This window comes from Schistocerca cancellata, chromosome 1 (assembly GCF_023864275.1).
Source record: "Schistocerca cancellata isolate TAMUIC-IGC-003103 chromosome 1, iqSchCanc2.1, whole genome shotgun sequence".
Lineage (NCBI taxonomy): Eukaryota > Metazoa > Arthropoda > Insecta > Orthoptera > Acrididae > Schistocerca > Schistocerca cancellata.
Window position 1 is genome coordinate 411,047,070 of NC_064626.1, and position 27,622 is coordinate 411,074,691.

The 27,622-nt window shown below is 42.9% G+C and overlaps 1 protein-coding gene across 1 annotated transcript in view; it reads left to right on the top strand.

Annotated features, from left to right (window-relative positions):
• LOC126179985 (protein rhomboid-like) overlaps positions 1–25,591 on the top strand; it is a gene marked incomplete at its 5' end in the record, with an annotated part of 199,265 nt that extends 173,674 nt beyond the window's left edge. The window contains one exon of the mRNA XM_049924661.1: positions 20,124–25,591. Within this exon, the coding sequence (XP_049780618.1) occupies positions 20,124–20,483 (360 nt within the window). The remainder of the gene's footprint in view (positions 1–20,123) is intronic.
• Positions 25,592–27,622: the final 2,031 nt, after the last annotated feature.

Sequence of the window (27,622 nt, forward strand, 5' to 3'; positions counted from 1 at the left end):
TTTCGCACTTAGATACAACTGAAGGTCATCAGCATACATATGATATTTGCAATAGGTCAGAACCGATGACACATCATTGACATACAGAGAGAAGAGTATAGGACCTAATACTGAGCCTTGGGGAACGCCTGACACTACCTGCCGCCATTGTGATTTTATATTCCAAGACAGGACGCGTTGCTGACGAGACGTCATGTATGGGCGAAACAATTGCACTGCACTTGGTGAGAAATTTAGACCGCTAATTTTGGATAATAAGATGTCGAAGTCGACAGTATCAAATGTTTTACTGAAATCTAAGAAGCAAATGATAGTCGCTTTTTGTCTGTCCATGGCAACTTTCAGGTCATCTGTCACCTTTATCAGTGCGGATGTTGTGCTTCGATGTTTACGGAAACCTGATTGGTATTCGTCTAGTAGGTTGTTAGTAGTTAGATAGTTGATGAGCTGGTCATGAACTATATATTCTAAGGTCTTTAATAGTGCAGGAAGAAGGCAGATGAGGCGGTAGTCAGAGGGTGCTGTGGCGATGTCCTTTTTAGGCAGTGACTTAATTTGTCACAGTTTCCAGGCCTCAGGGAAAACACTTGTGATTAATGAATCGTTGAAAATGTCTGTTATAGAGGGCAGTAGTTGGTCAATAATAAGTTTTACCATCTGGATAGTGATGCCATCATGTCCAGTAGATGCTGATCTAATCCGCATTATGGCTTTCTTGACAGTACTGCAAGTGACGTGCTGTAGATAAAATTTTTCTTTGCTACTGTCGTTCATCCCCATGAAGTAATCAATGATTCTCTGTTTTTTGCGGTTCACTTGTGGTTGTAGGTAATGTGAAGAATCGGTTTAGTTCTTCAGCTGGGACCATGGGATTTTCTGAAACTTTTATTTTGCCTAAACGGAGATTTTTCCACAGGATAGCAGGTCTACATCTATTGTCAGCTAATGTACGAGCATGCCTGAGATTAGCGTTTCTCACCGCTTGACTGACTTTGTTTCGTTTCTGCTTGTATACAGTATGATTTTCAGGTGTGGGGTGTATCTTGTATGCTCGATGTGCAGCGTCTCTGCGATTCATGAGCTGTTTTAGTTCATCAGTCAGCCAAGGTGCAGGTTGCCTTTTTACTTTTCTGGTCTTTATTGGAGCTTATTTGTCATATAGTTGAGTAATTTTGTTAGTGAAGCCCTGGAGTTTGTCGTTTATGTCCATGAGGGGAGTAGAGGTCATCCCCCAAACTATTTCTTGTGCCTCAGTTTCGAGTTCAGGCAAATTTATGCGTTTGAGGTCTCGGTATGTAGACAGTTTTTGTTTCTTTCTAGGACATTCTAGTGAATACGTCATGAAAATGATGTCATGGGCAGACATGCCAGGCGCAGATATTTGAGAGGTGCGGATTGTTCTGTTTGGAGATTTCGTTGCGAATATATCTATGAAAGTGTGACTGGTAGTCATGTGATGGGTAGGTGCCAGCTGAAGTAGCCTCATATTTGAGGAAGAAAGCATCCTCTTGAATTTCCCAGTGGAAGGACTATTGCGCAGAAAATTGATGTTAGTGTCACCTGCTATAATTACATGTTCATATGACGATTCGAGACTAGAGAGGGCAGTTTCGTAGCAGGCGAACCCACCTACTTTGGGAGGTTTGTAAAGGACACATATTAAGCGCTTTCTGTTAAGGGATTTGATCTCTATGAACATATATTCCTCTTGTTTATCTACATTGTTGTCGGATATGTGCAGTACTGATTAGCAAACAATATGACAATGATAAGGCTTACTGATTAGCAAACAATATGACAATGATAAGGCTTACTTCAGAGCAACCAACGTCTTAACTTCAATCGGCAACCAAGGTCCCTTTTATTTTGACTAAAGCCCTGGTGCTAGTTGACTGTTAATATTTTCAAAGTTATACTGATTGTCAGTTATTCAGACCGCTCTGAAGGAACGTCTTAAAACATTACTTGTTAACACTTATTACAAGAGAACCTACTCGGCGGAACCACAAGATACAGCTAAAATACACCAATAATGACCCGATTTTTCAAACACAGAAACTAACAGCTTAGTACAACAGGTTTTTCAGATTATAGCTAATGACTGAGAAATGCAAGTACAATCAAAGAATTGAATCGGTCAACAGCTAAATCTAACCACAAGGTCCTTCTTTGTTTAACGGCAACCTGTGCCTTAGTACAATTGTTCCGGATGTATTGCCGACCAAGAGCTGATTAATTAGTACATTAATGATCGGGTACAAACCAGAAAGGAAAGGCAATATAATAGCGGGACAGAGTTTCAAACGGCAACTATGTCTTAGTACAATACTACTGCCTATATTTATGACCAAAGAGCCGACCGAGTAACACTCTGAGGGTCGGGTACAAACCAGAAAATAATAAGGGGGGCAGGTAGACAATGAAACAAATAACCATGAGGATACAGAATGTTACTGCCGTTTATCAGCAAGTAGTTCCATGGATCCACGGCGCTTCGCAGCGATTACTGAGTCGTGTCGATGAAACCAGGTAGAAGAGGGCTGCAGACCATGAGCGTTCGTCCGACACGAATGCTGCCAACCAACTGATGGGATGTCGGCCTACTGCTTGTAGTCGACGCTGACCCTGGTGAAGTACTCCGGTATCTTCGCTCTGCGCAGGCCCTCCTTGCACAGCTCCTGGCTTCGGCCGCTCGGACCTCGTGACCACCTCTTGTCACGACGCTACAGTCAATTCCCGAACTTCGTGCCTCTTCCTCAGGACAGCGAACCCCGTATATACATCGGCAAGCAAAGACCTAAGGGCACAACCCACAGATACCAACTCTTCCTCATAGATATTGATAATGGGACCGCAAGTGGGACTGTCGATACTTCACTTGAGGCAGTGGGGCCAGACAGAACAGTCTACTAATTCAATGGCGCCACGGCTCAATCACGCCTGGTTGTCGGGCAGTATGGCGGGCGACAATCAGGTTGGTAACTCAACACTGTTCGGAGCGTCTCCAGACACGTCTTTGGCCTGGAATTTCATTGACTGGAACAGAACTGTATTCAGTGATCAGTCCCACTTCGAACTGAGCCCAGATGGCTGGCCAGGACGCGTCTGGAGACGCCTCGGACAGCAGTGGGATACTAATCTGACTGTTGCCCACCATGTGACCCGACAACCAATTCTGACTGTCTGGGTGCCATTTCATTTCATAACAGGACACCACCGGTTGTCATCCACAGTACCCATAAAGCACACCGGTACGTCGACGATATTCTACGCCCCGTTTTGTTGTCCGTCATGGCAAGCAATCCTGGGTTTACATTACAGCAAGATAATGCCCGCTCGCACATGGCGAGAGTTTCTATTACTTGTCTTGGCGCTTGTCCAAGCCTCCCTTACCCGTCAATGTCATCAGTTCTCTCTCAAATTGAGAACGTTTGGAGCTTTATGGGCAGGGACCTCCAACCATCTCGATATTTTCACGATCTAACGCTCAAATTAGACAGAATTTGGCACAATATCCCTCAAGAGGACATCCAACAACTCAGTTAATCAATGCCAAGCCATGTAACTGCTTGCATAAGGACTGGAGGTGGAGCAACGCGTTATTGACTTATTCAATTTGTGAAACTTTTTCTCGTGAATAAATTTTGCAGTTTTTCTGAAACTGTAATCATTTGTTTGTCTGTAAAGTACATCACGTCTACCGATTTCCGTCCCGTTCGGAAATCCTTCGTGATGCGGCGTTTTTTATCTTTTTACAGAGTGCAGTCATTAAGATTCTTACAATAAATCTAAACCTGGTGTTTTCTTTTCCTACAGTTAGTTTTATGTGTTCAACTTTAGGTCCCTCCGCATGATTCCTTCTATGTACTTTACAATTGCTACAGTTTCCAGCGATTTATCGCCAACTGTGTAATCGAACAGTAATGGATCTCGAGTCTTGCGAACTCATGTAGTAAAAGTGGAACGTTACTGACGGCGAGCTCTGAGAGTAACTTGGTGCTGTTACGCTGTGTAATGTTCTGCCGTTTCATGTTAAGTGGCTGGATACCTCAGGACAGAAGTTCGCGCGTCTACACGGTGACAGTGCTCGGACCGCGGGTGCGTTAGAGGTTAACTGGGTCTCGTTTATCCTTTTCCCCTTGTTCCCAGAGAGGCGGCATTCTTAAGCGCTACCGTAAGAGCAAAGGCTAATACAACTTCCCCACGAGTGGTGGCCCCCGTTGATACTGGAAAGTTATTCCCCGTTCTCGTTTCGACATGTTACTGTTTGCATAATCTCAAATTGCGAACATTTAGTCTTAACGCAGTACTGCAGTATCATACGCTACATTGGGTTATGTTAACCTATTTACAAATAAATCGATACTTTTCTCCACTACTTCTCTCGTCATTTTCAGCCAACTTTGTAATGCTTATATCTAGCATCTCCTGGTGCTGTGGGACCTGAGGCCATATGACGAACACACGGAGCGTCAAGCAGATATTGAACCGGCGCAAATGACCGCCTTAAAGAATTTCAAAACATTAACTTTTGTTTTCTCGAGAAAATACGTACATGCAAGAAAATGAAACAATATTGAGAATGCGGTACATAGAACATTTTTCACGGATCCCCTATTTCATGTTTTCTTTCAAATTGTCAAATAACGTCAAAAAATTATACTTTTTCCCGCGACATCATTTACTTTTCACTGTTGACATAATTTACACTGAAGCGAAAAAGAAACTGGTATAGGCATACATATTCAAATACAGAGATATGTAAACAGGCAGAATACGACGCTGTGGTCGGCAACGCCTATATCCGACAACAAGTGTCAGGCACAGTTGTTAGATCGGCTACTACTGCTACAATGCCAGGTTATCAAGATTTAAGTGAGTCTGAACGTGGTGTTATAATCTGCGCAGGAGCGATGGGACACAGCATCTTCGAGGCAGCGATGAAGCGGGGATTTTCCCGTACAACCAGTTCACGAGTGTCCCGTGAATAGCGAGAATCCGGTAAAACATCAAATCTCCGACATCGCTGCTGCCGGAAAAAGTTCCTGCAAGAACGGGACCAATGGCGACTGAAGAGACTCGTTCAACGTGACAGAAGTGCAACCCTTCCGCATATTGCTGCAGATTTCAATGCCCGCCCGTCAAGTGTCAGTGTGCGAACCATTCAACGAAACATCATCGATATGGGCTTTCAGAGCCGTAGACTGCACGGCACAAAGCTTTACGCCTCGCCTGGGTCCGTCAGCACCGACACTGGACTGTTGATGACTGGAAACAAGTTGCCTCGTCGGACGAGTCGCGTTTCAAATTGTATCGAGCGGATGGACCTGTACAGGTATGGAGACTACCTCATGAATCCATGAATCCTGCATGTCAGCAGGGCACTATTCAAGTTGATGGAGGCTCTGTAATGGTGTGGGGTGTGCGCAGTTTGAGTGATATGTGACCCCTGATAGGTCTAGATACAACTCTGACAGGTGACACGTACGTGAGCATCCCGTCTGATCACCTGCATCCATTCATGTCCATTGTGCATTGGGCAATTCCAGCAGAACAATGCGGCACCCCACACGTCCAGAATTGCTACAGAGTGGCTCCAGGAACACTCTTCTGGGTTTAAACAGTTCCGTTGGCCACCAAACTCCCCATAAATGAACATTATTGAGCACATCTGGGATGCTCTGCAAGGTGCTGTTCAGAAGAGATCTCCCTCCATCGTACTCTAACGGATTTATGGACAGCCCTGCAGGATTCATGGTGTCAATTCCCTCCACCACTACTTCAGACATTAGTCGAGTCCATACCCGTCTTGTTGCAGCACGTCTGAGTGCTCGCGGCACGATATTAGGCAGGTGTACCAATTTCTTTGGGTCTTCAGTGGCATTAAATTCCTTTTTATCTATTTCTTTTCTTGTTTATGCGCAAATACTGTAAAACCAATTTTTGTTTTGTTTTGAAGTATTTTACCTCTTTTCCGGGAGAAAACTTATGAAAATACAGTGCTGTTCAAAAAGAAGGAACAGATTTCAAACATTTATTGTTTCTACACTGCAATTCCAACGTTCCTGGATGGTACTCTCTAATGAGGTCCGACGTTACCTGAATGATACCATTACAGGACGTTGGATTGGAAGAGGAGGAGCAAAAGATGACCTTCATCACCGATGGCCTCCCAGGTCTCCATACATCACGTCTTGTGGGTTTTGCCAACGGTGTTACGTAAAAGACAGCATTTTTATCCTTCCCAAATTTGACACTCTTGAAAGTTTGTGACATTGCATCGTTGAACCTATGAATTCGATAACAATAGACTATCTGCTTCGTGTGTGGCAGGAAATGACCCACCGTTTTGATGTGTGTCGTGTAACACATGGTGCTCACATTGAATGCACAAAAATGTGAAATTTTTCCTGGAACGTTGAATTAGGTTTCTATCTTTTGTAGTTTGGAAACAATAAATCTTTGAAATCTGTGCCTTGTTTTTGAATAGCCCTGTAATTTCAAGGTCTCCTGAAATCTTCGCAGTGAGACACTGAAAAATAGCAAACCAACATAGATTAAGAAATAACGTGAGTGAGAGCCGCGAGAATAGGATAACTTCCCATGACATCAGATGACTTAAGGAACCTGGGTGATGAAGTGTGTAAGTCCCGCCATTTGAAAAGCATTGTGAAATGTTTTGACTTCCACTTCCGTGACATCCAATGTGGATCGATCTCATGCCTCTTTTAAAAATGAGTGTCTCTCTTGTCTCAGTCGCTTACTTGTGGAAAGTGAGTCTACAATAGCGTCACTGCAGTGTTATTCCCGTACCAAGACTCATCTGTAAGGAGTTGTCGTTTTTGCTTGCACTTTGGCGTCAAAATTGTGTATGTTGGCTGAGTGCTATCTGTTGTGCACTTCGACAGCGAGAGCGAGAGCACCAGCAGCAGCACAGTACTGTTTGTATAAAGCGTTTATTTTGCATTTTGTTTACGACCTTCCACTAAGGAAGGGATTCTATTTGTGTTTATCTGCTCTGCATAGTAACTAACAGTTCTTGATAAAACTTTACGTAGTTTTCGTGTTAGATTTCTTAGTGTTTTCTTGATCGTTTAGAACAGAAAGCGCCCTAAAACCGTCATTTGTTTGTTTCGCGGCCGTTAGCCACTAGTCACTTGAATCAGCAGTTGTCTTGTGACAGCGAGAGCGAGAGCACCAGCAGCAGCACAGTACTGTTTGTATAAAGCGTTTATTTTGCATTTTGTTTACGACCTTCCACTAAGGAAGGGATTCTATTTGTGTTTATCTGCTCTGCATAGTAACTAACAGTTCTTGATAAAACTTTACGTAGTTTTCGTGTTAGATTTCTTAGTGTTTTCTTGATCGTTAGAACAGAAAGCGCCCTAAAACCGTCTTTGTTTGTTTCGCGGCCGTTAGCCACTAGTCACTTGAATCAGCAGTTGTCTTGTCAGCCAGAGCGAGAGCACCAGCAGCAGCGAGTACTGTTTGTATAAAGCGTTTTTGTACTTATTTGCTGCGCTTAGCTTTTAAATAGTTTTTCTGGGAAAACCTAGCGTAGTTTTCGCGTCTCGTATTTCAGTGAGTGTTTCTTGATTATCAGAGTAGCTCATCATAAGATTATCTTGGGAATTTGTCACCGTATAGGGTAGGGTAAACATAGTCATGTCTAGGGACTGTGGTTGTTGTGAGCGGACGCAAGGAGAATTGGCCACTCTTCGGGGGCAGGTGGAGGCTTTGTCTGTTAGGCTCATCGAGCTCGAGGCGCAGGCGTCGGCTCGTAGTGGCGTTGGGGCAACTGTGGTGAGACCTATGCCTACTTCGGTGGCCTTGGAATCACATGGAACCCCTGATGTCGCTGCGTCTTCCGGCAGTGAGCATCTTACCGGTCAGCCATCACTCCAGGGTGAATGGCGGACAGTGGTGGGCTCTCGCGTGCCTGGCCGAAAGGCGAAGGTGGGATCTGGCCGCGTGGCAGCTGCCTTACCCCTTTCCAACAGGTACGGGGTGCTTCCTAGTGGTGATGACATCGTTTCCGAGCCACCACAGGATGCCTCGCCTGTTGGGCCAGTGGCCGATTCTCCGGCAAGGTCCCGACAGTCACAGAGGGCGGGCCTATTAGTTATAGGGAGCTCCAACGTTAGGCGGGTTATGGAGCCCCTCAGGAAAATAGCGGGTAGGTCGGGGAAGAATGCCAGTGTGCACTCGGTGTGCTTGCCGGGGGGTCTCGTCCGTAATGTGGAGGAGGCCCTTCCGGCAGCTATTGAACGCACTGGGTGTGACCGGCTGCAGATAGTAGCACATGTCGGAACGAATGACGCCTGCCGCTTGGGTTCTGAGGCCATCCTTGGTTCCTTCCGGCGGCTGGCTGATTTGGTGAAGACAACCAGCATCGCATGCGGAGTGCAAGCTGAGCTTAATATCTGCAGCATAGTGCCCAGAGTCGATCGCGGTCCTCTGGTTTGGAGCCGTGTGGAGGGTCTAAACCAGAGGCTCAGACGACTCTGCGACTATAATGGTTGCAAATTCATCGACCTCCGTTATTGGGTGGAGAACTGTAGGGCCCCCCTAGACAGGTCAGGCGTGCACTACACACCGGAAGCAGCTACTAGGGTAGCAGAGTACGTGTGGCGTGCACACGGGGGTTTTTTAGGTTAGAGGGACCCCCCCTTGGGCGAAACGATAAAATACCTGACGGCTTACCAGAGAGGACATTATCATCGTTGATAAAGAACGTCCGTCCTCAGAGACCAAAAACAGGAAAAGTTAACGTAATATTGGTAAACTGCAGGAGTATCCAGGGCAAGGTTCCTGAATTAGTATCTCTTATTGAAGGAAATAGTGCGCATATAGTATTAGGAACGGAAAGTTGGTTAAAACCGGAAGTGAACAGTAACGAAATCCTAGACACAGAATGGAATATATACCGCAAGGATAGGATAAACGCCAATGGTGGAGGAGTATTTATAGCAGTAAAGAATTCAATAATATCCAGTGAAGTTATTAGCGAATGCGAATGTGAAATAATCTGGGTTAAGCTAAGTATCAAAGGTGGGTCAGATATGATAGTCGGATGCTTCTATAGACCACCTGCATCAGCAACCGTAGTAGTTGAGCGCCTCAGAGAGAACCTGCAGAACGTCGTGAAGAAGTTTCGTGATCATACTATTGTAATAGGGGGAGACTTCAATCTACCAGGTATAGAATGGGATAGTCACACAATCAGAACTGGAGCCAGGGACAGAGACTCTTGTGACATTATCCTGACTGCCTTGTCCGAGAATTACTTCGAGCAGATAGTTAGAGAACCAACTCGTGAAGCTAACGTTTTAGACCTCATAGTAACAAATAGACCGGAACTTTTCGACTCCGTGAATGTAGAAGAGGGTATCAGTGATCATAAGTCAGTGGTTGCATCAATGACTACAAGTGTAATAAGAAATGCCAAGAAAGGAAGGAAAATATATTTGCTTAACAAGAGTGATAGGGCACAAATCGCAGAATATCTGAGTGACCACCATCAAACGTTCATTTCTGAGGAAGAGGATGTGGAACAAAAATGGAAAAAATTCAGAAACATCGTCCAGTACGCCTTAGATAAGTTCGTACCGACTAAGGTCCAAAGCGAGGGGAAAGATCCACCGTGGTATAACAATCATGTACGAAAGGTACTACGGAAACAAAGAAAGCTTCATCATAGGTTTAAGAGTAGTCGAATCATAGCTGATAAGGAAAAGCTGAACGAAGCGAAAAAGAGCGTAAAGAGAGCAATGAGAGAAGCATTCAACGAATTCGAACATAAAACATTGGCAAACAATCTAAACAAGAACCCTAAAAAGTTTTGGTCATATGTAAAATCGGTAAGCGGATCTAAATCCCCTATTCAGTCACTCGTTGACCACGATGGCACCGAAACAGAGGACGACCGAAGAAAGGCAGAAATACTGAATTCAGTGTTCCGAAACTGTTTCACTGCGGAAAATCGTAACACGGTCTCTGACTTCAGCCGTCGCACGGACGCCAAAATGGAAAATATTGAAATAAACGATATCGGAATTGAAAAACAACTGCTATCACTTAGTAGCGGAAAAGCATCCGGACCAGACGAGATACCCTTAAGATTCTACAGTGATTATGCTAAAGAACTTGCCCCCTTTCTATCAGCAATTTATCGTAGATCGCTGGAAGAACGTAAAGTACCTAGCGACTGGAAGAAAGCGCAGGTCGTTCCCATTTTCAAGAAGGGTCATAAATCAGATGCGAATAATTATAGGCCTATTTCGCTTACGTCAATCTGTTGTAGAATAATGGAACATGTTTTGTGTTCTCGTATTATGACGTTCTTAAATAATACAAATCTCCTTCATCATAACCAACATGGATTCCGCAAACAGAGATCATGTGAAACTCAGCTCGCCCTATTTGCCCAAGAAATTCACAGTGCCGTAGACACTGGCGAGCAGATTGATGCCGTATTCCTGGACTTCAGGAAGGCATTTGATACGGTTCCGCACTTACGTTTAATGAAAAAAATACGAGCTTACGGAATATCGGACCAGGTTTGTGATTGGATTCAGGATTTCCTAGAAGAAAGAACACAACATGTCATTCTTAACGGTTCAAAATCTGCAGATGTAGAGGTAATTTCGGGAGTACCGCAAGGAAGCGTGATAGGACCTTTATTGTTTACAATATACATAAATGACTTAGTTGACAACATCGGTAGCTCCGTGAGGCTATTTGCAGATGACACGGTTGTCTACAAGAAAGTAGCAACATCAGAAGACTCGTACGTACTCCAGGAAGACCTGCAGAGGATTAATGCATGGTGCGACAGCTGGCAGCTTTCCCTAAACGTAGATAAATGTAATATAATGCGCATACATAGGGGCAGAAATCCATTCCAGTACGATTATGCCATAGGTGGTAAATCATTGGAAGCAGTAACGACCGTAAAATACTTAGGAGTTACTATCCGGAGCGATCTGAAGTGGAATGATCACATAAAACAAATAGTGGGAAAAGCAGGCGCCAGGTTGAGATTCATAGGAAGAATTCTAAGAAAATGTGACTCATCGACGAAAGAAGTAGCTTACAAAACGCTTGTTCGTCCGATTCTTGAGTATTGCTCATCAGTATGGGACCCCTACCAGGTGGGATTAATAGAAGAGATAGACATGATCCAGCGAAAAGCAGCGCGATTCGTCATGGGGACATTCAGTCAGCGCGAGAGCGTTACGGAGATGCTGAACAAGCTCCAGTGGCGGACACTTCAAGAAAGGCGTTACGCAATACGGAGAGGTTTATTATCGAAATTACGAGAGAGCACATTCCGGGAAGAGATGGGCAACATATTACTACCGCCCACATATATCTCGCGTAATGATCACAACGAAAAGATCCGAGAAATTAGAGCAAATACGGAGACTTACAAGCAGTCGTTCTTCCCACGCACAATTCGTGAATGGAACAGGGAAGGGGGGATCAGATAGTGGTACAATAAGTACCCTCCGCCACACACCGTAAGGTGGCTCGCGGAGTATAGATGTAGATGATGTAGATGTAGACACCTGAACAGTAAATGTGAGGATATGAGCAATCATTTGTTGCAAAAGGTAGACCATAGTCACAGAGTTAAAGAAACAGCAATGGTACTAGAATTTAAAGACAAAAACAATGTCATAATGAATGATCTTGACAAAGGTCGTACGACAAATTCTCATACTAACGAGAACTGAAAGAATAGGAAAATTCTCGTCCAAACATTTCAACTGATATTCTTGCGACCGTACATTCTCGTTGCTACCGCTGCCAGCAGTCACGTACGGTGGCTGCATTCCTACCAAGTCTTTCTGCAGTATCGCAAAGGAACATTCAGCTTCTCGTATCCCTATTGCAGGACCTCTTTCAAACTCAGTGTGGTGTTGATAATGCCGTCCTTGTTCCCTTAAAGGTATTCTTGACTAACTTCAAGTCTCCATGTCCAGTCTCAAAGGTAATTAACGCTCACGACCGGTACAGCCTGTCCTTAAAGCAAACCTATTTGCATCCTCGTAGTGGCGTTACTAGCGCCACACTTACGCGACCGGCGCGAAATTTGAAAAGTCGCTTTCTTTCAAATGTAGAAACACGCCTATCAACTTTCGTTTATGTCGCAGAACTCCTCCTTGGTGTTGTGATTTTTTCCATCAATGTAGCAAGGACGAAAATAGTTCAGTTAGTCCATTTACATGCTCAGATGTGACGTGATGTAAGCAAATTCATTGTTATAAATGGCATTATAGCTGAATAGGCATTTTTAAAACTTTATTTGCCATTTGTCCATTTACAAGAGATTTGGTATGGTATTACTGCATTATTTTTGCTTTGAAACAGAAGTTTCTCAACCATTCAGAATTTTTCTGTTTCGAATTTTTAATGTCTTTGCAAACTTAACACTCTCGAATGATATCAGTTATCTCAATGCCCTTTATTTTAAGGCTTAAACAATCCACTTATTTTACACTGGTGTGCAAAATTTAAAGTACGAAAGTATTCGTAACTTTCGCATGACGTATTACTGCCAAGTACCATATCTCGAAACTTGGAGAATACACGGAAAGAACTGCTACACTACAGTACAAAAGGTAATTTTAAGAAACACACAATGGGACGAACAGAAGAGACACGTTTATTCAAAGACAATAATTACACTGAAGTCATCACGACTTAAAGTACACTACTGGCCTTTAAAATTGCTGCACCAAGAAGAAATGCAGATGATAAACGGGTATTCATGGATAAATATATTATACTAGAACTGACATGTGATTACAATTTCACGCAATTTGGGTGCATAGATCCTGAGAAATCAGTACCCATAAAAACCACCTCTGGCCGTAAAACGGCCTCCATACGCCTGGGCATTGAGCCAAACAGAGCTTGAATGACGTGTACAGGTTCAGCTGCCCATGCAGCTTCAACACGATACCACAGTTCATCAAGAGTAGTGACTGGCGTATTGTGACGAGCCAGTTGCTCGGCCACCATTGACCACACGTTTTCAATTGGTGAGAGATCTGGAGAATGTGCTGGCCACGGCATCAGTCGAACATTTTCTGTGTCCAGAAAGGCCCGTACAGGACCTGCAACATGCGGTCGTGCATTATCTTGCTGAAATGTAGGGTTTCGCCGGGATCGAATGAAGGGTAGAGCCACGGGTCGTAACACATCTGAAATGTAACTTCCACCGTTCAAAGTGCCGTCAGTGCGAACAAGAGGTGAACGAGACGTGTAACCAATGGCACGCCATACCATCACGCCGGGTGATACGCCAGTATGGCGATGACGAATACACGCTTCCTATGTGCGTTCACCGCGATGTCGCCAAACATGGATGCGACCATCATGATGCTGTAAACAGAACCTGGATTCATCCGAAAAATGACGTTTTGCCATTCGTGCACCCAGGTTCGTCGTTGAGTACACCATGCCAGGCGCTCCTGCCTGTGAAGCAGCGTCAAGGGTAACCGCAGCCATGGTCTCCGAGCTGATAGTCCATGCTGCTGCAAACGTCGTCGAATTGTTCGTGCAGATGGTTGTTGTCTTGAAAACGTCTCCATCTGTTGACTCAGGGATCGAGACGTGGTTGCACGATCCGTTACAGCCATGCCGATAAGATGCCTGTCATCTTGACTGCTAGTGATACGAGGCCATTGGGTTCCAGCACGGCGTTCCGTTTTACACTCCTGAACCCACCGGTTCCATATTCTGCTAACAGTCATTGGATCTTGACCAACGCGAGCAGCTATGTCGCGATCGACAAACCGCAATCGCGATAGGATACAATCCGACCTTTATCAAAGGCGGAAACGTGATGGTACGCATTTATCCTCCTTACACGAGGCATCACAACAACGTTTCACCAGGCAAATCCGGTCAGCTGCTGTTTGTGTATGAGAAATCGGTTGGAAACTTTCCTCATGTCAGCACGTTGTAGGTGTCGCCACCGGCGCCAACCTTGTGTGAATGCTCTGCAAAGTTAATCATTTGCATATCACAGCATCTTCTTCCTTTCGGTTAAATTACGCGTCTGTAGCACGTCATCTTCGTGGTGTAGCAATTTTAATGGTCAGTAGTGTATCATAGTCCCCTGGAAATTCCAAGAGCGGGGCACGGTTCTTAAAAGCGAGTGTGATCACCATGGACAGAAATGCATGCTCTGCAACGTACTCCCTTGCTGGTCACAAAGTAGGTAAGGGGCTCTTGTGTTACGGAGTTCCATTCTTCCACCAGTGCGATTGACAACAGCTGAATGGTTGTCGGTGCATGTGGACGTGGCCCAGAGCATCCCCCAAGTTTTCGAGGTGTTCAAGCCAGGGGAATGAGCAGAACTGTCCATTCGCCGAATGTCTGCCTGTTCCCAGCGTTCCTCCACCTGTGCTGTTCCATTTAGTCGCGCCTTGTCATCCGTAAAAATGAAGTCAAGGCCAAATACACCCGTGAAAAACACACTTGGGATAGGAGTACAGTGTCTCAATAACGCTGACGGACGAGTGTACCGTGTTCAAATATTTGGAGGTCAGTACGCCCATGCAACGTTACGCCTCCACACATCATAACATTTGGACCGATCGCGTTCGACAGTGCTAGATGTACCATCCAGAGGGCGCCGCTGTCGATGTTTAAGATCCGCAAAAGATAAACGGCATCCTCTAGCTACACCAGGTGTCTATAAAGTCCCGTGCAGTTGTGGAATGGTCTATATAGGCACAACAAAAAGAAGCGTCAACACCCGTCTGGGTGAACATAAAATGAACTGCCGCCTCGGACATATTGATAAATCGGCTGTAGCGGAACGTGTGTTTCAGAAAGGTGATCGTGAAATAAACTTTAGTGAGACGACCGTCATAGAAAAAACGTCGCATTATTATGCGCGAATGTACAGAGAGGCCATTGAGATTGCCAAACACTGCAATAATTTTAATAGAAAAGATGAAGGCATTGCGCTGGATAAGATATGGATGTCAACATTGCAGCAACAGCGTGACAATCGATTAATTTCAATGGAGAAAGTTGGCAATATCAGAGATCATAGTACAGCCGACGTCACGTGATCGACAGCGGCGCCCTCTGGATGGCTTACATATACGGCGCTCACTCGCCCTCTCGTTGCAGTTCGCCTATTGTCCTCGGAGGATGCCTTCCGCAGTCGAAGGCGAAACGTCAGGGAAGAGTCTTACGTATGGACCACGGCATCTCAACCTGGAAGTGTTAAGTGATGACAATGCATGCATGTTTTCACGCATGTATTTAACATTCTGGCGGCTACAGCGGTTATTAAATTACCAGCATTTCACATTTGCAGTGGCGTGTCTCGCGCTTACATTAACCTCTGATTTTGCAATGTTATTCGCTTAAATATGTTACCTAGACAAATTTATTCCCCAAAATTTCATTACTCTACATTAATTATATTTGGTGTTGTGACTTTCTTTCCATCAGCGTATTTTTTGGTTTGTGGTACATTCTTTTTATAAAGAACACGTTTGATTTGATTTAATTTCATTACAAGCCAAATACACTACTGGTCATTGAAATTACTACACAACGAAGATGAAGTGCTACAGACGCGAAATTTAACCGACAGGAAGAAGATGCTGTGATATGCAAATGATTAACTTTGCAGAGCATTCACACAAGGTTGGCGCCGGTGGCGATGCCTACAACTTGCTGACATGAGGAAAGTTTCCAACCGATTTCTCATACACAAACAGGAGTTGACCGGATTTGCCTGGTGAATCGGTTTGAGATGCCTCGAGTAAGGAGAAGAAATGCTTACCATCACGTTTCCGACGTAGATAAAGGTCGGATTGTAGCCTATCACGATTGCGGTTTATCGTATCGCGACATTGCTGCTCGCGTTGGTCGAGATCCAATGACTGTTAGCAGAATATGGAATCGGTGGGTTCAGTAGGGTAATACGGAACGCCGTGCTGGATCCCAACGTCCTCGTATCACTAGCAGTTGAGATGACAGGCATCTTATCGGCATGGCTGTAACGGATCGTGCAACCACGTCTCGATCCCTGAGTCAACAGATGTGGACGTTTACAAGACAACAACCATCTGCACGAACAGTTCGACGACGTTTGCAGCAGCATGGACTATCAGCTCGGAGACCATGGCTGCGGTTACCCTTGACGCTGCTTCACAGGCAGGAGCGCTTGCCATGGTGTACTCAACGACGAACCTGGGTGCACGAATGGCAAAACGTCATTTTTCGGATGAATCCAGGTTCTGTTTACAGCATCATGATGGTCACATCCATGTTTGGCGACATCGCGGTGAACGCACATTGGAAGCGTGTATTCGTCATCGCCATACTGGCGTATCACGCGGCGTGATGGTATGGGGTGCCATTGGTTACACGTCTCGTTCACCTCTTGCTCGCAGTGACGGCACTTTGAGCAGTGGACGTTACATTTCAGATGTGTTACGACCCGTGGCTCTACCCTTCATTCGATCCCTGCGTAACCCTACATTTCAGCAGGATAATGCACGACCGCATGTTGCAGGTCCTGTACGGGCCTTTCTGGATACAGAAAATGTTTGACTGCTGCCCTGGCCAGCACATTCTCCAGATTTCTCACCAATTGAAAACGTCTGGTCAATGGTGGCCGAGCAACTGGCTCGTCACAATACGCCAGTCACTACTCTTGATGAACTGTGGTTTCGTGTTGAAGCTGCATGGGCAGCTGTACCTGTACACGCCATCCAAGCTCTGTTTGACTCAATGCCCAGGCCTATCAAGGCCGTTATTACCGTCAGAGGTGGTTGTTCTGGGTACTGATTTCTCAGGATCTATGCATCCAAATTGCGTGAAAATGTAATCACATGTCAGTTATAGTATAATATCTTTGTTCAATGAATATCCGTTTATCATCTGCATTTCTTCTTGGTGCAGCAATTTTAATGGCCAGTAGTGTACTTTTCATAGATACAATAAGCTAGCAAAGGTACAATTTAAATCGCTACGCTTATACAGGGTGAAAAGTATTTAAGCCGACGACCCCTGGAATGTTGTAGGGGACATCAAAACAAATACTTTTCCCTAATGTCATTTTTTTCCAATGAGGGGTATTTAAACCGGTAGAGGAAGATTTCTCTGGCGGCAAATTAATGAAACCAACAAACACTCTTCCATTTTTTTATGACCAAGAGACAACACATTAACACAACCCAATTTCAATTACAGTAGATTTTCAAAAACGCCTCCATTGACACGTAAACAAAGGTTACACCGTCGGATCATGTTCTGGCTGACACGGGCAAAAACCCCAGGAGTATCCTCAATTGTTCCTGCTGTTGCTACTATCCGGGCGACCACATCCTCTTCTGACGCAACAGGAGTTGCGTAAAGAAGGTTGCGCGTCTCTCCCCACACAAAAAGTCCAGAGGGGACATATCTGGGGATCGAGCAGGCCATGGTACAGGACCACCTCTGCCAATGCACGTTTCTGCGAACTGTCGGTCCAGGAATCATACGACGACTGAAATGTGCCGGCGCCCCGTCATGCTGGAACCACATACGCTGTCTTGTAGGGATCGGGACGTCTTCCAGCAATTCTGGCAATGCTCTGGCGAGGAAATTGTAATAGTGCCTGCCATTTAATGGCCTGGGTAGCAGATACGACTCAATTAAACAGTCCCCAACAACACCGACCCACACATTAACGAAGAACGGCACTTGATGAGCGCTAGTAACTGTGGCATTTGGGTTATCCTCACTATAAACATGCGAATTGTGCGTGTTGAAGACTCCATCACGCCCGAACGTTGCTTCATCGGTAAACAATGCAGAGGATGGAAATGTAGGATGCATTTCACACTGTTACAGGTACCACTGCGAAAACTGTGCTCTGGGTGGATAATCAACTGGTTCCAGGTTGTGGACACGCTGTAAGTGAAATGGACGGAACAGTTGCTCTCGAAGGACTGTTCTTACATTATTAAAAAAAACTATATTAAAAAACTAGAAACCCCCCCTCGATTGCGAAAAAAGCGCCTAGTGTTAACCTAGGTTTCGGCGGAGAAAATCACACCATCTTCAGAACAATAAAACCCAGAAGTGCCTAAGAAGACCTTTGTCAATGATTATAAATGTATAGCTATGGTGTTCTTTTAAACGGAAAAAAGGAAAACACAAACAGTACGTATGTACAAAGTCAAAACCACTACTTAACTTAATGGTGTACGCTCCACCTCACACCAGCCTATGTTCGATGGGCCATGACCCGCCATAAACTGCAGCTACAAATGGTCGCTCACTTACAAGCCCGACCCGCCACCTATGCACATGCGCAAGACAAGGGAAGTTACTTGAATGCGCATGCGCATACGAATACGAGAAAGTTTATACATGGGTCGGGGCTAAATAGCCCATATATTCCCAACCGTGGATCAACGTATATCAAAAAATAGAATGGATAGAATAAGTGACGAGCTAAAGAGAAGATGAAACCTAAAAATAATCGCACACGGTTGCTTATGCTATGAAAGAAACATATATGAAGCTACCTATGACAACAGGAGGAACTCTTAAAAACTATTGCTAAAGCCAGTAGTTAGCCTGGGGAGGGGGGGGGAGGGGATGATGGGACGTAATCTAAAGACGCCGTGGTAATAAAGATATAGGGATAAAACGTGAGGTGTTCAACGGGCTGGAGGTTCAAATGGCTCTGAGCACTATGGGACTTAACTACTGAGGTCATCAGTCCCCTAGAACTTAGACCTACTTAAACCTAACTAACCTAAGGACATGACACACATCCATGCCCAAGGCAGAATTCGAACCTGCGACCGTAGCGGTCACGCGGTTCCAAACTGACGCGCTTAGAACCACACGGCCACACCGGCCGGCATTCAACGGGCTAAAATCACCTTCATCGTAAAAGGAAAATGAGGAAAAAAAGATGAACAGCTTGACCAACCGCGCTCTCCAATCAGCGCACGCATGTGAAAATCCCCAGATCATCAGATTTACAAGTATGATGAAGAAATTAAAGGTGCGAAACCTTCAAAGAAATTTCTGTTTCTTAGTAGGAATTGGTCGTTAAGGATATTGTCTTTATCATGTTGCAGATGCTTAAAGATGTGCATTTCTTCCAAAACATCCAGTTTTAAGCCCTTTAACCTCGGCATGAAGTAACTCGATATTAACTAGAGGGCTCGGCGCATGAGCCGTTTGCACAAGGTGTTCCACATAAGTAGAGCCCTTAGTACCGTCACCGCTTCTAGTAGGAATATGCTCTTTATACCTGAGACACAGAGCTCGTCCCGTTTGCCCGATGTAAAATTTTGGACAATCCCAGCATGTAATTTTATATACTCCTGATTGGGAAAGTTTATCGCTCTTATTGTGAAAGGAGTGGATTAAATTCCTATGTAAACTATTATTAGTAGAATAGGAGACTCTGAAATTATGGTCTCTGAGTTAACGCCCCAATTTATAACTTATATTGCCTATGTAAGGGATAGATATCGTTGCCACTTGTTTGTCATCTAACGCATCCCCTAGGGTGGAAGACGTAATATTATTTTTATTTATTTTCTTGTTATACATCTGTCTTACCAACTGAGGCCTATAGCCATTATTTATAGCAATATTCTCAAGTGTGACCAGTTCAGTTTGTACCGCATCTGGTGCAAGAGGGATAGCTGTAACTCTGTGAATATTAGAATGAAAAAAGGCCATCGTATGGGCGATTAGGATATTGTTGTTGATAAACCCGCTGTGCAGCTCGTCGGTTGTGGTGCGCTACGTAGTACGCACCAACCATATCAGTGTACTCACTCCAGGTGTATCGCCCCATTAGTAGGGAGAGACAATGCGCTACTACACTGGTGAACAGCAGTTGCCTACAACTGAAGATCGTAATACGGCCTCCACCGGTTTAAATAATCCTCATAGGAAAAAATGACATTAGGGAAAAATATTTGTTTTGATTTCCCCTACAAATACTTTTCACCCTGTATAACTTCGCGTAAACATCACGTGACAGTACTGCAATGTTCGATATGTGAGGAGTGGTTCCGTGTGCCCTGTTCTGCTGCATTACGAACTGTTGTGGCAACGTGTTGCAGAACTACCGGGCGCTGCGCTACAAGGTGTACCGCGGCGTGTCGGTGGCGGTGCTGCTGCTGGCGGACGTGGGCTTCTCGCTGCACCACCACTACGCGACGGGCAACAAGGGCCCGCGCATCTGCTGGGCGGCGCACGCGGCGGGCGCGCTCGCCGGCCTGCTGCTGGGGCTCGTGGCGTTCCGCGCGCAGCCCAAGCCGGGCGCCCTCGAGCCGCCCGCCTTCGGCGCCGGCTGGCCGCGGCTCGCCGTCCGCGTGGCGGCGCTGGCGCTGCTCGGCGCCGCCTTCTGCGCCGCGCTCGCCTGCAACGTGCTGCGCCCGGACAACCTGCGCCTCGTCGCTGCCTGCCCCCGGCCTTCCTGAGGGGACCGCTCACTCAGCTTTATGGTCGAGTCTCAACAGTGCGTTTTACGCGAGCGGTTTCCTAGTCCCTACCGACTGCTCGTGGAAACGGGCGCCGTATTCCTGTACTAAGACTCCACTGTCACGACTGGTCCCACCTGTTTAGACGTCGGGCGCCAAAATAGCGTGTGTTCCGAGTGCCATCTGCTGTGAAAGTATGGTTATGAGGGACTGTCCTTTAAAAAATTGGTGTATACCAACACCATTAAGGAATTAGGAATAACAGTAGAGTTCGTTAATAACCAATCACCGTAGTGAACATTCTTGTCAAAGATGTACGCTAAGTCCTTGACCCTGCTGAAAATTGAAGGAACACTGTTAGGAAAAGTGTGAACAGAACATTAGCACTTATTTTCTCGAAGAAAAATACAATCAAACGCATTAAACAATATTTAAAAGGCAGTAAATAGAGCATTTTTAGTTTATTCTTTATGCCATATTTTCCTTTGAGTGACAAACAGTATCCAACGTTCTTTTCTGCTTCAATAGGGCTGACTTATTCACTCGTGAAACAATTTCCATTCGGCCATTACGTTTATGTTACAATCTGTCTTTTTCTCGTATCAGATCTTAGTCCGTCTTTTATGAGGATATTCGTAATATAAAATATCAAATCGTCATGTAACCTGCGCTTTGTATCGCGAAAACGAAGCAAACAGTCACATAAAGATTGAGAAAACACCAAAGGACTATATCTGTTTCTATAGCATGGGTGAGCGTGGCCAGAGGTGGGTAGCTACTGACGTTGGCAGGCCGCCTCCTGTTTTGCGCGTGCGGAGTATTCAGCATACTCAGGACTTCAGAATTCTACACTCGCCACCATCTGTTGATCACTGACGTCAGTGACTGACTCGCAGCGTGGGTGGCGACTGTTTTACACGCAGGTACTTGACACGCACCCAGTATGAGTAGCCGCATTTGACCAGAAAGTCGCTCGTGCAAAAGGATCCTTAATTTATGCTTGCCAGGGTCTGCGGCATGACCCAGTACAAATAGTCTGAAGGACACGAGCAGTTATCTGCCGATATAGTCTTCTTTTCTTCCGTGCTGTTCGCAGCAATTTGCCATTACATTTTTCTCCGCGTTTGTGTTGCGTTAGCGCTGCGTGGGAAACTAGGATAGAAGGCTACCGAAATTTTGACAGTATGGTCACGCTGCCGCCACTATACAGCATAAGGGAAGCAGAGACAATCATATGATTCCTCACATAACGTAGCCCACGCACTGAATTTAAATTCGCAAACAGTTCATCCGTCCTGCAGGTTTTGCTACTTTGAACAAACATCGTTCTGTGTACTTACTGGTACCTGTAATAAGGAACCCATAAATCTAACGTAACACTGACCTGTGATGTGTACCCTCGCAGGATTCCGAGATACTGAAATAATGTTTGTGTATACTGGTGGAGCGTTATTCTTCAGATCTTTTATGTTTTCCTAACCCCGGAACATCCGTATTATGGTATTAATCATCAGCGCATGCCACCCTAGAGGTACTCCAAACAGCAACTCAAATGAGTCACTGGGATGATATTTTTCCTAGTGAAGATGCAGAAAGCTGCTTATGTAGCTCTAATATAGCCAGTCATGCACTTCTGCATCGAAACAACTCTAGAAAATTGTGACGCAGCTGAATTTGTCTTCCACTTTTTTCCGGTTTTCGTCAATGTCCGTGTATCGTTGAGCATCTTATTACGTGAAGCATGAAACACATAGCATAACTGCTTGCCTCGGTGCCTTTCCACTACATGGAAATCGGGTTCTATATTCCTCAAGAATTTTATCATCTTACCAAAAATTACAATTGTCAACGTTAAACTTTATGTTTGTTCCCAGTATAGTGCGACGTCTATGCATAACCAAACCCTTTCTACAAGTGATTACTACCACTGCACATGTTCCACACCATTCATATACACGAAACGTTTATAGTTCACAAGCTGCAACACTGTTTCAGTCTTTTGACAAATACACAGCACTAAGCACTTCGCCGTTAAAACACAAACACACACACACACACACACACAAGCGCGCCCGCGTACGCACACACGATCATTAACCATCACAATGGGCATGTGTTCCTGTGGGAACTTCGGTTCTGAAAATCAATATAAGTGAGCGACATAAACTAGAACGTCTTCTAAAGATATATTTTCTTGCCAAATTAGGAATGACATTTCAGCAGTCTACCAAAACTGCTGTTTTCTGTGTTATGATTTCCAGAAACAAAATATAGGGATTTCATTTACAAACAGATATTTAGTTTGTTATCAGAAACTACTAAATGATGGAGACTATTGTTCATTCACCAAGGCATGAAAGATGAGTCTCTGGTTCTGGGCCGCTTAAGCTCGTGTAAGTCGGTTGATTTCGGGCCACGATTGCTTAGTGTCTGGTTGCTGTCAACAGTGGCTATCTAAACAACGGTGCGCCTATGTCTGTCGTAGCCGTTAGGAAGTGATTGCTGTGTGGTACCGTGCCAAAACAAGCAAGTAGGTTTGTAGTGCTAGTACTGTGTGACGAAAGTGCAGCTTGTTCCCCTCGCAACGCCTCTTCCACGCAGAAACCGATGTTCTGGTAGACTGTGGGTGCAGCTTGCTTCCTCCCGTTTCTGCACCAGCTTGAGGATTCGTTCATGACGTTTTAAAGAAATGTAGAGTCCTCCTTCCTTTTTGTGTACTTCCCTAGTAATATAGAAACATTAATTGACTCTGAGTCACTGTTATGATATGTGTCCTAGTAAATATTCATAAAGCTGTTTGTGTAGCTCTAATACAGTTACGATGAAGAACGCAGTGCCAAAATGTTTTTGATGGCAGGTCTTCTCAGACAACATATGTACAAAATGTTGAAATACCAAATGAAAATAACTTTATTCACATCAATGTCCTTTTATGTGTTTCGGCTAAGCATTTCAAAACTATGAACAAGTCTTAAAACGTCCACTCAGCTACTCCAATGCTAAGGTTTCGACAGGAAGCCCCTCTACTGTAATAGCTGCACAACTGGTGTTATCTAAGCGTCTAATGCTGTATAAGATATAGTCTTTGTTCATTGATAGCAGAGGATGAAGTTTAGTGATATTTGTTCTATATCATTTTGCTTGGTTCATTTTAACAAGTCCTGATGACAATTACAGCCGTCCCATAATATTGAATTGCTCAAGTACAATCATCTCCTCTAATTAATAATCGTATCTCACCCAGTGGATCCGTCGATCTGGTATGACCAATGGCATGCGACAACCAACGAATAAGACTGGAAATCTACAAGAGAGGCATGATTTCACCTTATGGTGTATAAATTAAAAAGTGAAACTTGGAATTCTCTCACTTGCTCAAGTCGCATATTACCCTTATGAATATAAATGATTATTTTCCGACACTTTTGTGAAAGGGATATTGAGAAGTATAATTGTTCGAAAGGACAGAGATTTTTCTTGTTTGCACGTACAAGAAAATAAGAGACTTTCAGTAAGGTTAACAAAATTTTCATTGAGCATTATTGTTAAACACATTACAAAAAATTTTTAGAGCTACAGTAAGTGATTTGCAGGACTGAAAATGAAGAAAGCGAAGAACAGATCTCTGCTAAAGCAAATGTGCTGTTGCATTTACCATTGCTTTTATTAATAGTTTTCCAATGGCAGCTGCATTCCGTTTCTTGTTGGCAGAATAGTAAGAGTATTATGGATTTAAATTCTAAACTTAGTTGCATGTTGCACAAATATTTTTGACATTTATACTAATTATAATCTGTGTTGAGGATGGCAGAAAATATGTGGTATTTGTATACATGAAGTATTGCTTGCTCATGAACATTTGTGTCTTTAATTTACGACACATGTTGTTTTCTTGTAGAAGAAATTGTATAAGAAACAAATATTTAATATGCCCTCATTGTTTATAAGTAGAAATCGCACATCAGCAAACCAACATGCTCAAGAATAAGCACTTGAAAGAACAATGTAATAAATTTGGTAAGTCCATTACCATAATCTGTGGTTTATCATAAAATGCTCAGTTGTATTTTGACATTTAATTAACTGACTCTTCAGCAACAACATAGTAAACTGCGTACACATCTTTCATAGGTTTGTGGAATATCTTTCATAGGTCACTGTAGCTCCACAAAAACTCTTGATAGAACAAATGTGCAAACAGCATTATTATAGAGACTTCACTGTAAATGGTGTCTACAAGATGTTGTATAATTGTAGATCCTTTTAGTGCCATATCATAAAGTAATCAAACAGTACCAGTAGCTTAGCCTGAATTTTCAAGAAATGGTTTCTGAACATTTGTATGTTCTGTATTTCTCATGTTTAGGGAATAACTAGTGTTAAACTGTAACATAAAATGAATTTTGTAAACTGTATGGGGGTACTGGTTTTTACACAGTGGAAATGTACCAATATATTTACCCTCATAATTAACATATTCAATTTTAATTCTTCATTAAGTCACTGTACTTTTATTTGTCTTTCTTTCTTTTACCTTGCACTTCACTTCTCATGAACTGTTGACTTTTTCGGTAATTCTTAGAGCACTGTATTATGAATATTACTATTAATCTTTCTCACTAGGTCTTTGTTATATGTGATGCAGAATCATGTAAGACTACTATACAACCTGTATATTGGCTGTTGCCATGATAAAGATAAAATTTCATGTGATACATATTATCCCCTAATTACCTATATGTTAGCTGTTGTATCACCAGGGTACATTGGTGTGAAATTACCTATAGAAAAAGCTTTATACTTTAATTTCATTTCTTGTGACTCAACAATTTAAAGAAATAGTTAGAAAACTCTACCAAAATCATTAACTACATACTTTTAAGAAAATGCTCCCTTTCTTGCTTCATTATATCCCACTTAAAAAATATATATAATGTCTAATTGAATGGCTGAAATTGTTTACCTGCTTTCTCTTCACAACCAGTCTAATAAACAATACTGACATCCTGTTCTTAGCAGATACATCTTACTTCCCCTAACCTACATTTTGTGTAATAAACATGATGAAGACAGAAAATGTAGACTTACACAGGGGATACTAACAATCTACTTCTGTGTATCAATCACAAAAAAAAGAAATAGGGTGAGATGACTCTGTTATACAAGCGAACTGAAATGCGTGTGTAATTGTAAGTAGAATTTCGAGACTGTGACAGTTTTGCAAGACAGGAAAACAAAAGGAAGTTCCAGAAGTTTCTTAGTCTTTCCTAATACTGCTAATTTTAAAACTGTATCAGTTTCAAAGTATTTAAATAGGAGCAAATTGTTTAAATGATTCTGGTTCTAGCTTCACCCTTTGTATTGCTGATAAATGTATTTTTTCGTTGTGTAAATGTAGTATTTTTAATGAAAATTCCTTTTCCGCCTCAGTGTAATGTAATAAATGTTAAAAGTTAAATACTGCACTTTTAAACACTCATATATATTTATTTTGTAATTCAATGGATGATTTCCTGAAGATAAATGAACTACCCATGTCTATATTTTTATTTGTACTTACAATATAGGTATGGAGTACATCATCTCATGCATTGTTTGCCACACATATAACATAATATCACTCGCTCACTAACATGGCATTTTTTCCATAAAAGTTGTTGCCAGGTAAATTTTAATCTGACATAGGTTTAGGAATGCTCAAGACTGCCAAACATTAGGTATATAAAATTATAAGAAGTAGCATAGTTATTTGTACAACAGGTTTTTTATAAGACGTGTAGTCAGAGTGAATGTGAGTCATTATCAGCAGTATTACAATAACAAGTACTTTTTCTCTTCATACTGAGCCTTTGTTTCATATGTCAATGTCCAGTGCATAATGATAGGTATAATATCTAAAGCTTTAATATGAATATCTAATGAGTTTACTTATGAGATGCTGATTATCCTTTTTAGTTATTCCCCTCAATCTTCTCATAATAAATTGTCAAAAATCATTTCCCTGCTAAATGTTAAAATGAAAAAGTATGTAACAGAATATATATATGAGATGTATTTCTGAAATTTATGAAATTATTATTAACATTTTTAAATAAATTTTGAATAGATAAATTAAAATCTGAAGTCTCTGAAAAATGTCAAGGACATAATTATTTAATTTAATAAAAGTTTCTGAGAGCAATTCTTTTTATCTTTTATTTTAATTTGACAACATAGTTTCACCTTATCTTACAAAAAGATGTTTGCAACATTTAACCAATAGTGGAACAGTACATTTAAATACACAAACTTTAACCAGACTGGATGATAACATTTGCTTTTCAGTATTCTCTCACATAAATTTGCTATGTGGTTGACTTCTGTCTAGTAGCTTAGTACTTCAGTGAAATAAGAGTTGTGAGTGTTTATGCTTTCCTGGCAGATCTGTTCAGAATACGGCTCTTGTTTCTGTCACATCAGGAGATATGCTTTGTAATTCCCACAACATTTCTTCGAGGCATCTGCTCAATATCATCAGGTGGTGGCTGCTACTAGCTATAGGCAAGCAGCAACTGCTCCAGCAGTTTCTTATTTCCAGTAGTGATGAGTAGCAATCACTTGCTGACATCTAGTGGTTGCCTTGAAGAAATACTGTTGAAATTACACATTTTGATCCAGCAACAGATCTGACAGCCATATAATGAAGTAATAGTTGATTGTAAGTTAAAATTTAGTGCCTCTGCAGCTGTTCAGGTGTTATCATGCACATGTTTGTGGTAATTATCAAACAGTGATAAAAGACATTGTTCCAAGGACAAGTCTTCAGTAGTGTAGAAGAAATAGTCAAATTTCGCAAAGACCTGTTTTATGCATACCAACTACAAGATTCTCATTAATTAGAGAATGAAAGTAACTAATTGTATTCCTATATATATTGTCTTCTATGTACTTGTATAGTGAACGCAACTTCAACTAATCTTAGGCTCTGCTACAGTTTCATACAGGAAACATCTTCTTTTGTTGGAAAGTATTTAGTAACATATTGTTAGCTCAATAATATTTCTATATCACATACCAGCACCTGTTGATAAAATGAAGTATAAAGTTAGACACTCATAGCAAAAAAAAAAAGAAAAAAAGAAAACAGAAAATAGTCGTAG